Source organism: Lithobates pipiens, unplaced genomic scaffold (genome assembly GCF_037356315.1).
Source record: "Lithobates pipiens isolate NorthernLeopardFrog02 unplaced genomic scaffold, aLitPip1_a1.2 Scaffold_10, whole genome shotgun sequence".
NCBI lineage: Eukaryota > Metazoa > Chordata > Amphibia > Anura > Ranidae > Lithobates > Lithobates pipiens.
Genome location: NW_027507686.1, coordinates 214,586,566 through 214,601,367, shown reverse-complemented (window position 1 = coordinate 214,601,367; position 14,802 = coordinate 214,586,566). Strand labels below are relative to the sequence as shown.

The window sequence follows — 14,802 nt, the reverse complement described above, 5'->3', positions numbered from 1 at the left end:
TACCGCTAAAGCGCCTGAAAACCAAGGGGTCTTGCTGTGTGTATCTGCCTCCTGATAATATCTTCTGTGAGTTCTCAAACTTCTCCCTTATCCCTCACTTTTTTTTGTTAGGAATGAGCAGTGTGTGTTAGATACAGTATCTCACAAAAGTGAGTACACCCCTCACATTTTTGTAAATATTTTATTATATCTTTTCATGTGACAACATTGAAGAAATAACACTTTGCTACAATGTAAAGTAGTGAGTGTACAGCTTGTATAACAGTGTAAATTTGCTGTCCCCTCAAAATAACTCAACACACAGCCATTAATGTCTAAACCGCTGGCAACAAAAGTGAGTACACCTCTAACTGAAAATGTCCAAATTGAGCCCAAAGTGTGAATATTTTGTGTGGCCACCATTATTTTCCAGCACTGCATTAACCATCTTGGGCATGAAGTTATCCAGAGCTTCACAGGTTGCCACTGGAATCCTCTTCCACTCCTCCATGACAACATCACAGAGCTGGTGGATGTTAGAGACCTTGAGCTCCTCCACCTTCCATTTGAGGATGCCCCAATACAGTTTAGGTCTGGAGACATTGGTTGGCCAGTCGATCAACTTTACCCTCAACTTCTTTAGCAAGGCAGTCTCTGAATGGAGGAGATCATGCTCTGCTTCAGTATATCACAGTAAATGTTGGCATTCATGTTTCTCTCGATGAACTGTAGCTCCCCAGTGCTGGCAGCACTCATGCAGCCCCAGACCATGACACACCCACCATCATGCTTGACTGTAGGCAAGACACACTTGTCTTTGTACTCCTCAGATGGTTACTGCCACACATGATTGACACCATGAACCAAATAAGTTTATGTGGGTCTCATTAGACCACAGGACATGGTTCCAGTAATCCATGTCCTTAGTCTGCTTGTCTTCACAAACTGTTTGCAGGCTTTCTTGTGCATCATCTTTAGAAGAGGCTTCCTTCTATGACGACAGCCATGTAGACCAATTTGATGCCCTGGCATATGGTCTGAGAACTGACAGGCTAACCCCCCACCCCTCCAACCTCTGCAGCAATGCTGGCAGCACTCATACATCTATTTCCCAAAAACAACCTCTGCATATGACGCTGAGCACGTGCACTTAACTTCTTTGGTCGACCATAGCGAAGCCTGTTCTGAGTGGAACCTGTCCTGTTAAACCGCTGTATGGTCTTGGCCACCGTGCTGAAGCTCAGTTTCAGGGTCTTAGATATCTTCTTATAGACTAGGCCATCTTTATGTGGAGCAACATTTTTTTTTTCAGATGCTCAGGAGTGTTCTTTGCCATGAGGTGCCATTTTGAACTCTCAGTGACCAATATGAGAGAGTGAGAGGGATAACACCAAATTTAAAACACTCGATCCACATTCACACCTAAGACCTTGTAACACTAACAAGTAACATGACACCGGGGAGGGAAAATGGCTAATTGGACCAAATTTGGACATTTTAACTTAGGGGTGTACTCACTTTTGTTGCCAGCAGTTTCGACATTAATGGTTGTTTGTTGTGTTATTTTGAGGGGACAGCAAATTTACACTGTTATACAAACTATTCACTCACTACATTGTAGCAAAGTGTAATTTCTCCTGTGTTGTCACATGAAAAGATATAATAAAATATTTACAAAAATTTCAGGGGTGCACTCACTTTTCGGAGATATTGTACATGCACTATTCTATGCACACTACAAATCCCATAGTCCCTGTCCAGTTCAGTAGTGAGCAAGAAATGTGGCTATGTTCCTACATACAATGAGACCATGGAGAACATTTTTGTTTTTTCACCAGAGTTTAGTGTTGCTCTAAAAGAAAAGTAAAGGAATCCCCCCTCCCCCATCATTCTTACGCGGCCCGATGCTCATCTGTCCCCCGGCACCTCCGCACTGGGAACCAAGTGGTCGAACACCACCAATGGCTTGGTTTTCAGAGCTCTGTGAGCAGAGAGCTGTAGACTGTCAGTCACTGCTCTCTGCTCTGCTCTCTCCTCGCTCATTGGAGTGCTGGGCTTTGGAGGGGCAGGGGAGGCCAGCTCAGTCTCTCAGCTGCTCACTGAGAGGCTGAGCGGGGTGTCAGTCCAGGCACCTGGTGGGTCCAGGCTCTGTGTTTGGGATGTTGCGGTGCCTGGACTGACATCCGTGATGTCAGTGGAAAGCGGACTTCCGCCCGCTCTCTGCTGAAAACGGGTCACAGGAGTGCAAAACGAATTGCTCCAGTGATCCATAGGAGAAGTACAGCCAAACGAGCTTTGGCTATACTTCTTTTAATTTTGAAAAACACAGATCCCAAACCCCTTCATAAAAAAAACTCTTTCCTTGTTGGCCTTGTGGAAATGAGCATCTAAAAAATGTAGAGGCACAAATAACAAACACACAACTGGGCCATCATTAATATTGATTGGACTCTGGGCAAACATTTTCCTGACCCCACCTCCTCCACCAATGGTGGGTAGTTCCGAATGGCTTAGTCTATGGCGGCAGTGACAAGTAGTGACCACAAGGCTTTCTCAGCAGACACAGTATCAGTGATCCCTCTGATCAGGTGTCCACTCACTCTGGGTTGCCCATGTGTCAGGAACCATGAAACAGACAGAGACAGAAGTACAATCAAATCACACTTGTTTATTAATAAAAATAAAAAGGTAAATAGGAAAAAGCATAGTCAAGCATAGCCAGAGTCCAGTAGCCAGATCCGGTAGTCAGCCAGCCCTAAGTTCATAAACTAGATCGGGTAATCAGCCAGTCCAGACGTCAGGGATCCAAGGAGAGCAACTGCAAGCAGGATAGAAGCCAGGAGGGATGTCAGCAAGCCAGTCTTGAAACAAACAGCAGGAGATGGTTCCTAGTCATGTGACCAACGCAAAGGCAAAGGAAAGAGTGAGCTGGAAGGCTTTGAATAGGCAGGTCAGACGAGCATCATCTGGAACAGCTGGTAACTGTGGAAAGAGAAGAGAGCTGGCAATTAGCCGATAGCTGAGCGGCCAGCCCAGAGGAGGAAGGGCTAAGCCAGCCCTGACACCGTGGCAGCTCTGGTTGACAGAACAGTAGGTCCTTATCCTGGAAGCAGCTTTGTCCCTCTGCACTCAGACCATGCTCTGTAGTCCTACATACCGCAGTGAGCTTTTGCTGGCACAGGTTTTCTCTCTCTCAAATGGCATTCCCAGCATGGTCCTCTCACACACTCTGCCCGGGTAGTCAACTTGAGGAGCAAACTTTGTCCGGGAAAATATGGTTCTCTCCTCCTGACTAGAGTGTCCCTCTCCTGTCCTCTCTCTGTTTTATTAACCCCCCCCCACCTGTTGACAGAAGAAGGGGGGAGTCCACACACAGTCCACTCTGTGTGTACATCCCAGCGGTGGGACAAAGATCGGGTGGTAAATGGGGATCACACTCCTGTGGTTAATCTCCCTGCTGTTAACAGGAGGGGGGATTGTGAGCAGGAAGTTACACAGATAACCTGCAGCTCACCTCTCCCCTGTCACAGCACAGCCAGCTGCAGGCACAGTAAACTAGCGATGAGGTCAAGCAGATGAGTCGGAGGGAAAAGGGGATCCACTGCCCGGCTACACAGGGAAAACTATTTGCGAGCAGCGCTGGCTCAAGGGGCAGCTGCCCCTTTTTCCCTGTGTTAAAGATGGCCCTTAATACAATATATGTTATTCAGTTTGGCTGCATGAAGGTTCTATATTCGCACTTTATTTACTGCTCAGCTTTCACTCTCTGTTGTCTAGGTCACGTTTATCGTCTTTGAAGTTGAACAGAGTAGAGGCTGTGTTTTTGATTATGTGCTCATGTATAATGATCTGGATAAAATTGATGTGGCAGGTGAGTTTACTGCAGTCACTGCTGTCCCCATGTCTGTAAATCTGGAAAGAAGCATTGAATCATTCTTTATTGTACTCAGCATGTCACTACAGGGCAAGTCCAAACCAAAAAAATCAAAACCATAATCTGTGGTTAGGATTTCTGCCTTGCAGCACCAGAGCCCTAGTGTCCCCGTCAAAGCACTATCTGCATAGAGTTTGCATGTTCCCCTTGTGCTAGGCTGTGTTTCCTTTCACATTACATAGAACTAATAGGTCAATTGGCCCTAGTATGATATTGTTGGCAGCTTCAACTGCAAATAAAATACTTTGAGCACCCCACAAAGGGAATCTCTACAGAAATATAATATAATAATAAATGTTATATTCTATATGATAAGCATTGGCAAAAATTGCAGGGAATGTGTAGATGTTTTGTAGATATTCTCTTTCTTTATCCATGATGGTCAAGACTGAAAAAGATGCATATAAAATTTTTTCCCATTTTTTTTCTAGACAGGTGTAGCGCCAGGCTCCTGAAGAGCACGCGCTATGTTTTTCAAAGTTAAAACTTTACCCAAACTAGTTTGGTTTGGGTCTATTTGTCTAAATTTGACTTCTGTGTCAGTCTGAATGGACTGTGAGATGTTCAGCCTGGCCACAGGGGGCACTGTCTCTTGTGGCAGGCGTGGAACTATAGTCTGGTTAGGTGCTTGAATTATTCCCTCTTGGAGCCAGGTCAGTGGGGGTGGCCCTCTCGCTGTGCCCTCTGGGAGAGGGTATTTATAACACAGACGTCACGTGGTTCAGGGTTCTGGTCCAGTATGAAGTGCTGATTACATGGTCCTGGTCCTCCTGACCAGCCCCCAGGAAGGCTATGGCCTGGGGTGCGGTTCCACCCAACTTTCGACTTTAATGTCTCTGGGCTGGCTAGCCCAAGGCATGGAAACTAGAGGAGGATTCTGAGGTGGATGGGTGCCGTCTCCGGTCCGGGAGAGACCCATTGAACTTCGAGCATTCCAGGGGAGGACTCTTTAGAAGAACACCACGTACAAGGGTTTTCTTAACAAGAGCCTGGAAGGGCCGAAGTAACCAAGAGAATCCGGTCCTGTGGATATCGCCAAGTAGGCTAAAAGATCCAGGTATCCTACAAGTGTTCTACAGCTTAGTTTCCTACGTGTTCTGCAACAATGTCAGTGATAAAGACTTTGTTCCTGAGTAAGCACCTTGTTGGCTGCTAGGCCTTGTGAGAGAGGGACTGTCCAACCTGAGTGCTTATCCAGCTGCAAATGGCTATTCTCTGGATGCAGTCAAAGTAAGCAAGTTCCTTTAACGTTTATAGACTGACATTGAGAGTACCTGAACTCCTTTCCAACCCTCTGATCCCAAGTTAAAGACTGTTCAGTGGTTGAAGTTTTGCAAATAAAATCCATTCAAGTGGATCTATTGGCAGTCTCAAGTTACTGGGTCACCTACCAGGGGACATCCCCTAGATGTGCAACAAGGAGAAGAGGAAGGTAATGGTAAGCCCAAAAATAACCAGCAGCTCCTTCGGGGGTTAGCGCTACACAGGTACAGTGCCTTGCGAAAGTATTCGGCCCCCTTGAACTTTTCAACCTTTTGCCACATTTCAGGCTTCAAACATAAAGATATAACATTTTTATTTTTTGTGAAGAATCACCAACAAGTGGGACACAATTGTGAAGTGGAACGAAATCTATTGGATATTTTAAACTTTTTTAGCAAATAAAAAACTGAAAAGTGGTGCGTGCAAAATTATTCGGCCCCTTTACTTTCAGTGCAGCAAACTCACTCCAGAAGTTCAGCGAGGATCTCTGAATGATCTAATGTTGTCCTAAATGACTGATGGTGATAAATAGAATCCACCTGTGTGTAATCAAGTCTCTGTATAAATGCATTTGCTCTGTGATAGTCTCAGGGTTCTGTTGAAAGCGCAGAGAGCATCATGAAGACCAAGGCATGTCCGTAATACTGTTGTGGAGAAGTTTAAAGCCAGATTTGGATACAAAAAGATTTCCCAAGCTTTAAACATCCCAAGGTGCACTGTGCAAGCGATCATTTTGAAATGGAAGGAGTATCAGACCACTGCAAATCTACCAAGACCTGGCCGTCCCTCTAAACTTTCAGCTCAGACAAGGAGAAGACTGATCAGAGATGCAGCCAAGAGGCCCATGATCACTCTGGATGAACTGCAGAGAACTACATCTGAGGTGGGAGAGTCTGTCCATAGGACAACAATCAGTTGTACACTGCACAAATCTGGCCTTTATGGAAGAGTGGCAAGAAGAAAGACATTTCTCAAAGATATCCATAAAAAGTCTTGTCTAAAGTTTGCCACAAGCCACCTGGGAGACACACCAAACATGTGGAAGAAGGTGCTCTGGTCAGATGAAACCAAAATCGAACTTTTTGCCCACAATGCAAAACGATATGTTTAGCGTAAAAGCAACACAGCTCATCACCCTCAACACACCATCCCCACTGTCAAACATGATGGTGGCAGCATCATGGTTTTGGCCTGCTTTTCTTCAGCAGGGACAGGGAAGATGGTTAAAATTGAGGGGAAGATGGATGCAGCCAAATTCAGGACCATTCTGGATGAAAACCTGTTGGAGTCTGCAAAAGACCTGAAACTGGGACGGAGATTTATCTTCCAACAGGACAATGATCCCAAACATACAGCAAAATCTACAAAGGAATGGTTCACAAATAAACGTATACAGGTGTTAGAATGGCCAAGTCAAAGTCCAGACCTGAATCCAATCAAGAATCTGTGGAAAGAGCTGAAAACTGCTGTTCTCAAACGCTCTCCATCCAACCTCACTGAGCTCGAGCTGTTTTGCAAGGAAGAATGGGCAAGAATTTCAGTCTCTCGATGTGCAAAACTGATAGAGACATACCCCAAGCGACTTGCAGCTGTAATCGCAGCAAAGGCTGGCTCTACAAAGTATTAACGCAAGGGGGCCGAATAATTTTGCACGCCCCACTTTTCATTTTTTTATTCGTTAAAAAAGTTTCAAAAATCCAATAGATTTCATTCCACTTCACAATTCTGTCCCACTTGTTGGTGATTCTTCACAAAAAATAAAATTTTTATATCTTTATGTTTGAAGTCTGAAATGTGGCAAAGGGTTGAAAAGTTCAAGGAGGCCGAATACTTTCGCAAGGCACTGTAATTATAAAATATTGCTTATGTATCACTTTGCCCTGGGCATGGATGACCTTGTCCTGGCACTGGCCATCAGAGTCCTTGATTACATCAGGGCCCGATTAGAGTCTCCCCTTACATCAAATTCCCTATCAGGTTTCTCTCTTACATCAGGGTCCCCATCAGAGTTCCTCCTTACATCTGTGTCCCCATCAGAGTGCCCCCTTACCTCAGCGTCCCAATTAGAGTCCCTTCTGACATCAGGATTTCCAGCAGAGTGCTCACTTACATCAGAAGCAGAGGTCATAGACAGTCTCTGCTTACCTTAATCCTCAATCAGCGCACTGAGGATACATCACTTACCCTAGTTAGGGAGTCAAAAAAAATCTGGTAGCGGGCAGGATGTGGTCTATGTGCTAGATTTTGGAGACCCCTGCCCTAGGGGTAACAAGCATTTAACTCTTGCATTGTGGAGGGGCCACAGCAAGGGTTTCTACTTCCATCCCAAAGCTGGGATTTACCACAACACATTACTACAGATAAAAAGTGTTGATTTTATGGTAAAATGCTGCCATTTATAATGACACTAAAATTCAATTTTGGTAAAATCTTGTAAATTTAATTGCAAGTGGAATAAAGGCTTTTCTCTTATATTCACCGACTGACACAGCTCCTCTCTTAGCTATTGGGTTGTTACGCCCACCTTTAGGAGAATACTAGGCATTACATGTTATGCAACACACAGCACTTTCCAGTTCCGCCCAGGGGGCGGTCCCTTAGGTAACAACCCTCCAGCCTGCCATGCAGTCATCAGTTTTATTTTGCCTAGTGAAGGAGAAGGACCTAGGAACCCGGATGGGTCCAGCGGTCTGTCTTTTTTTCTCTGCAGAAGCTTGGCTTTTTGCTCAAGATGAGAAATCCTGTGATCTGCTATCAATAGCTGGCTGTGTGACAGGCTGGTCACTCTTATCCTTGTAGTCTCCCCAGTCCGGCCATCGAGCGTGTGCAGACCAGAGCTCCGCGCTCGGTCAGCCACGATGAAACCTCAGCTCCAGAGGTGGTCGGTGAGCTTTTATGCTCCGGGGCACACATATGACCGGGCTACTGATGTCTGCGTCACAGTGTGCCGGGCCAGCAGCCACCCTGTACTGATCAGTGAGTGGGTCTGTTGTGGAATGTCTCCCAGCTCTGCAAGACTGGTAAGTACAGCTCTCCCTGCCTCGGTGGGGCTGAGCAGCTGGCCATTCACTGGGAGGTCGATTCGGGGGTCCCTCACCTCCCTCTCTTCTCTCCCTGTCCCTTTCTCCCTCCCCCCCTCCCTGTGGGGGATGCTGCAGAGCGGTGTGTGTGTGTCTGTGCAGGGGCTCTCCAGGGGGCTCTCACCTGGGGGGGGGGGGGGTTGCGCTGGCTGGCTGTGTCCTGGGTCCTGTTTTTCATGTCCTTGGAAGGTGCCTGTCAGGCTGTGCTTGTGTCCTGTGCAGCGCTGTTTCACCGTCATTGTTTCTCCCTGTCCCTCATGGCTTTTGCATCAGCGGCCATCTTAGGTGTGGGCAAGGGAAAGCATGCTCTCCTGGGCTTCGGCGGCCATTTTCCCTCTGATTTGTCCTTATACTGGACGCCAGCTGCCATTTTCTGGAAACCTGAACACTTTTTTCAGTGTTCTCTAGGGCAGCATGTGCTCCTGTGCTCTGACGGCCATTTTCCCTGTGTTTTATGTCCTTATACTGGCCCTGGTGGCCATTTTCTTTAAGCCTGAGCATGCTACAGAGTGGTTTCAGCGCCATTAGCAGCTGCTTTCACTGACACAGAGCTGATTCCTCTGCACCTGGGAGCCAACAGAGACTACAGGCACTACCTGCTGGATAGCGCAGAACCCCTCAGAGTGATGAGTCCTGCAGGAAAGAGCCCCTCAGTCAGCAGCAGTAAGGAGGGTGGGACTGTCACTGTCCTAAGTCCCCTTCGCGTGGCAGACAGGGTAGGGTCAGCATGGCTTCAGAGACTGGTGTTTCTTCCCCTGAAATCCAGACAATTGCAACCGGTTTGCCTTCGGAATGCGCAGTGCCTTTGGACACCTTGTAGGAGGTCCTCAATTCGTTCATTGCCAAGATGGAGGTGGTGCGTGGGCGCAAAGGTGCTAAAAAGCGGCCCCTGTCCCCCCGTCCTCTGAGGAGAGCTCTGACGCAGACTCTGGCCCTGTTGAGGCTGGTGACCCCTGCTCTGTCATTTCAGACCAGGACCGTTTGGACAGTGAGGCTGAGTCCCCGTCCGGGTCCGTGTGCGACAAAGCACACAACTCCCACAGGCCAGGAAGGCTAAGAAGCCACGCCGTAGGCAAGGACCCTCCTTTTCCGCTCACAAATGGCTTTTTCATCTGCCCAGAGCTTCAGCCAAACGTCCCCAGCCTGACAGGACGACCACGAAAAGACAGAAACGTCCCTGGAACCGCAAGCCTAACAAGCCTGCGAACAAAAGTGCTACTGCATGAAGGTTTGCCCCCACCCATGTCTCAGGTGGGGGGTTGCCTTCGGGAGTTTGCAGCCCAGTGGTCCTCTCGACTGTCTGACCAATGGGTCTGTGATCTGATTTCCTCAGGCTACAAGATAGAGTTTCTCTCTTGGCCACCAAACAGATTCTTCCCCTCCAGCATTCCCATTCTCCCGGCTTGCCAGGAGGCCCTCTTGGGGGCCGTAAGGGACCTGCTGAATTTGCAGGGTGATTGTACCTGTTCCAGAACCCGAACATTTCCCGGGGTTCTACTCAGACCTGTTTTTAGCTCCCAAGAAGGAAATGGTACGTCCAATCTTGGATATAAAAGCCCTCAATCACTTTGTGAAAGTGCAGAGGTTCAGAATGGAATGAGTTCGCTCAGTAGTCACTGCACTCCATCAAGGGGACTCCCTGGCATTCTTAGACATCCAGGATGCGTACCTGCACATACCCATATGCCTCCAGCATCAAAAGTTTCTGCGGTTTGCAGTCGGGGAAGCCCACTATCAGTTTGTGGCTCTCCCTTTTGGTTTGGCATCGGCCCCCTGAGTCTTTACCAAGGTATTGGCTCCAGTTTTAGCGTTGCTGCAGCAACGTGGGATCGCAATCGTGGGATACCTAGACAATCTCCTCCTGAGAGCATCTTCCACCTCAGAGTTAAAGGAGGATGTGGCAATCACCACGCAAACCCTGCAAGAATTTGGGTGGCTGTTGAACCTAAAGAAGTCGGTGGTAGTACCGACCCAGCCTTTGGAGTACCTAGGCTTGCTGCTGGACTCCAGGGAAGCGAGGGTTTTTCTCCCTTCAGACAAGCTGCAGACTCTCAGAGCCATGGTAAAACTGTTGATGAACCGCTTCGCTTCGCTTCTGCATTGCGAGTCCTGTGACTCATGGTGGCCTCCTTTGAGGCAGTACCGTATGCCCAGTTCCACACCAGAGTTCTGCAGAAGGAGATTTTGACAAAGTGGGACAAATCACCATTGAGGTGAGCCAGTTAGTCAGAGATTCACTGATGTGGTGCCTGAGGTTCCCAGTGCTTCAGTCCGGGAAGTCGTTCCTACCTCTAAAATGGACAGTGATCACAACGGCTGGGGTGGAGTGATGGGGGTTCAGTCGGCTCAGGGCCTCTGGTCGATGGAGGAATCCAAATTGCCGATCAATCTGCTCAAACTGAGAGCGATCAGGCTATGCCTCTCCACATGGTCGATGAGACTGCGAGGGCGTCCAATCAGGATCCAGCCAGACAACGCCACTGCAGTGGCGTATGTCAATCACCAAGGAGGAACAATAAGCTCAGTCACCGCACGGGAGAGCGCTCACATACTTCGGTGGGCAGAGCGACATGTTCCGGCCCTGTCGGCCATTTACATCCCGGGAGTGGAGAACTGGCAGGCGTACTATATGAGTCGCCAGATGCTGGACCCAGGAGAATGGGCGTTGCATCCGGAGGTTTTCAGGCTGCTGTTCCTGCGGTGGGCACACCAGACGTGGATCTTCTGGTCTCTCGTCTCAATCGGAAGGTGCCGAGATTCGTGTCCAGGACAAGAGATCCTTGGGCAGACGCGTCAGATGTGCTGGTGGCTCCGTGGGGTCAGTATCAGCTGATCTATGCTTTTCCTCCACTAAAGCTACTACCACGTCTGCTCTGCAGAGTGGAAGTTGAGGGGATACCAGTAATTCTGGTAGCCCCAGATTGGCCTCAGGGGCCTTGGTACTCAGACCTAGTGCAGCTGGTGGCAGACGCCCCCTGGCGACTGCCGTTACGAGAGGACCTTCTGTCTCAAGGTCCGATTCTCCATCCTGCTTTACCATCGCTGGCTTTAACGGCATGGCTATTGAGAGCCAGTCATTGAGGAACCGGGGTCTGTCGGACTCGGTGATCCCCACTTTGTTGAGAACACGGAAATCCTCTTCCAGTAATATTTATCATCGTCCCTGGAAGGCCTATATCTCCATGTGTGAGGAGAAAGGATGGCATCCGCGCTCCTTTGCTATATCTAAGATCCTGCTGTTTCTTCAGCAAGGAGTAGACCAGAAGTTGGCGTTAAGCACCATTAAAGGACAAATATCAGCCTTGGCTGTTTTTTTTTTTCAATGACCCCTGGGGTCTCACTCACTGGTGAGTACCTTTGTTCAAGGGGTGTAGTCCCTCCGGTGCGTCCACTGTTACCCTCGTGGGATTTTAACCTGGTTTTATCGGTGCTGCAAAAACAGCCATTTGAGAATATCAGGAAGAACCCTGTGTTGACTCTTTCCCAGAAAGTGGTCTTTCTAGTGGCCATTACATCGGCCAGGAGGGTTTCGGAACTGGCGGCCTTGTCCTGCAAGTCACCCTACCTGGTTATCCACAAGGATAAGGTGGTGTTGCGTCCGCAACCGTTTTTTCTGCCGAAGGTGGTTTCGGCATTTCACATCAATGTGGACATTGTGTTACCATCTCTGTGTCCTAAGCCGGCACATCCTAAGGAGGTGGCCCTTCACGCTCTGGACATGGTTCAGGCTCTGACGGTGTATTTGTCTGCCAAGGCTCCCTTCCAGAAGTCAGACTCACTGTTTGTTTTGGTGGGTGGTCCAAAGAAAGGCATGGTGGTTTCGTCGACCACCATTTCCAGGTGGATCAAACAGATTGTAGTACAAGCCTATGCCTTGAAGGGGCAGGTGCCCCCCTTTCCAGTCACGGCCCACTCCACAAGGGCAATTGGAACATCTTGGGCCTTCCGACAACAAGCATCTGTCACTCAAGTGTGTAAAGCACTGACCTGGTCATTTGTCCACACGTTTACCAAGTTCTACAAGGTAGACGTCAGTACATCAGCTGATGCCTGTTTTGGCTGCAAAGTTTTGCAGGCGACCGTATAGGTGCAATTGAGTATGCAATATTTTTCTTTTTTCCTGGTTTTTCGATAAAAACACAGTACCGTTAAGTTAATGCACTGTTGCATTACATTCTGCAGTTTTTGGTGCTGTTGTGGGTAGTCACTCCTGTTGAGGGTACCCTAGTTTTGTGGTGGATGGATTTTTCCACGCACTGTTGTTTTTTTGTGGGTAAAGTTTCACTAGTTCCCACTTGCCATGGTGGATGAAGTTTTTTATGCTGTTTTCCCACCCCTCGTTTGGCATTGCTTGGGGTGCCCCAATGACTAAGAGGGGAGCTGTGTCGGTCAGTGAATATAAGAGAAAATTTGATTTTTTTACTCACCGTAAAATTCTTTTCTCTGTAATTCACCGAATGACACAGCACCCGCCCCTCCTTTTTCTCTTTACGTTATACTGCTTTTTGATGTACTGATGACTGCATGGCAGGCTGGAGGGTTGTTACCTAAGGGACCGCCCCCTGGGCAGAACTTGAAAGTTCTGTGTGTTGCATAACATGTATTGCCTAGTATTCTCCTAAAGGTGGGAATAACAACCCAATGGCTAAGAGAGGAGCTGTCTCGGTCGGTGAATTACAGAGAAAAGGAATTTACGATGAGTACAAAAAAATCCTATTTTTTTTCTATTTTGTATTTTTTATGTTATAAAAATAGAATGAACAAAAATTAAAAATAGTTTACCTAAGAATGGTTAAAAAGAAGATTTAAATTAACAAAAAAAATACTTAATGAGACACTGCTACCTAGTCCATGCCAGTAGTATCTCTGCAAATGACATCTCTTGAATGCCTTTCTGTATACTCTCCTTGCTCCTCTGCATTTGGCACTAAATTTGTCTTTTCCTGGCATGTGACAGTGCTTGGGCCTAACAATTGGCTGCTGGGCCAGGGCACCAAAAAAGGAAAGCAGGTGACATGCTCCTCTATACCTGGAAGTTTGGGGTATTCTTACCAGCCCTGAAGGTGTAATGAACTGCAGGAGAGGGCAGGTTAGATAAGTATATGGGGGCCACTGGATGCACTCTCCAGAGACATTGTCCTGCAGGGAAAAGGAGTAAGCATTTCTTAAAAAGAGAGTGAGTTAGTTAGGGCCCCCCCTGCTGTTTTCTGACTTAAGACATCAAAAAGCCAGATAATTCAAAGTTTTGTTCACAAAGTATGTTTTAATTTGTAGGAAGATTTTGTGGAAAATCCATTCCTGATCCAGTCGAGAGCACCTCCAACATAATGCAGATTTTATTTTCTTCTGACTCTCGTGGCAATCATATCGGATTTCGAGCAAAAATCTCCTTCCATAGTGATCAATGTAAGACATTTAACACTGTAAACATTGTAAACTCTTTCCTGTAATTTGGTGCTGTGAAGAAGAATGACAGAGGGGTACATGGTTTTAAAAGGGATGAGGGTCTAGAGCAGGGATATGCAATTAGCGGACCTCCAGCTGTTGCATAACTACAAGACCCATGAGGCATAGCAAGACTCTGACAGCCACAAACATGACACCCAGAGGCAGAGGCATGATGGGACTTGTAGTTTTGCAACAGCTGGAGGTTCGCTAATTGCATATCCCTGGTCTAGAGGGTCTTAGAGTATTATAATACCTGGAAACAATGGTCCACAATATTTAACAAATTTCCCTACCCTCACCATCCTCCCAGTTTCTTAACAAATGAAACCTAATCTACAACTATGGGGGTCCCCACCACTGAACCTTATCTGCAGGATCCATCCCATCAAAATGATGTTCCTATCCAAATTCATGTTTCTGTTTAACCACTTTCAGACCAGACCATTTTGCTGGCTTAAGACCAGACCACTGTTTGCGATTCGGCACTGCGTCGCTTTAACTGACAATTGCGCGGTCGTGTGACAAAATTGACGTCCTTTTTTCCCACAAATAGACCTTTCTTTTGGGGGTATTTGATCACCCCTGCGGTTTTTATTTTTTGCGCTATAAACAAAAATAGAGTGACAATTTTGAAAAAAAAAACGCATTATTTTTTACTTTTTGTTATAATAAATATCCCCCAAAAATATCTAAAAAAAATAAAAAAATTTCCCTCAGTTTAGGCTAATACTTATTCTTCTACATATTTTTGGTAAAAAAAATCGCAATAAGCGATTATTGATTGGTTTGCGCAAATGTTATAGCGTTTACAAAATAGGGGATAGTTTTATGACATTTTTATAAATTTTTTTTTTTACTAGTAATGGCAGTGATCAGCGATTTTTATTGTGACTGCGACATTATGGCGGACACATCGGACATTTTTGACACATTTTTGAGACTATTGTCAATTATACAGCAACCAGTGCTATACAAATGCACTGATTCCTGTGTAAATGACACTGGCAGTAAAGGGGTTAACCGGGGGGTGGCAGTGTAGGGATTAAGTGTTCCTAGGGGTGTGTTACTAACTGTGGGGGGCTGGGCTTTGTGTTAGGG

General features: G+C 46.9%; 1 protein-coding gene across 1 annotated transcript in view; it reads left to right on the top strand.

The window, feature by feature from the left end:
- The window catches only part of LOC143926238 (ovochymase-2-like), a 192,323-nt gene that overhangs the window by 86,323 nt on the left and 91,198 nt on the right, over positions 1–14,802 (top strand). The window contains exons 13-14 of the mRNA XM_077450229.1: positions 3,757–3,850; positions 13,531–13,662. Coding sequence (XP_077306355.1) covers positions 3,757–3,850; positions 13,531–13,662 — 226 coding nt within the window. The remainder of the gene's footprint in view (positions 1–3,756; positions 3,851–13,530; positions 13,663–14,802) is intronic.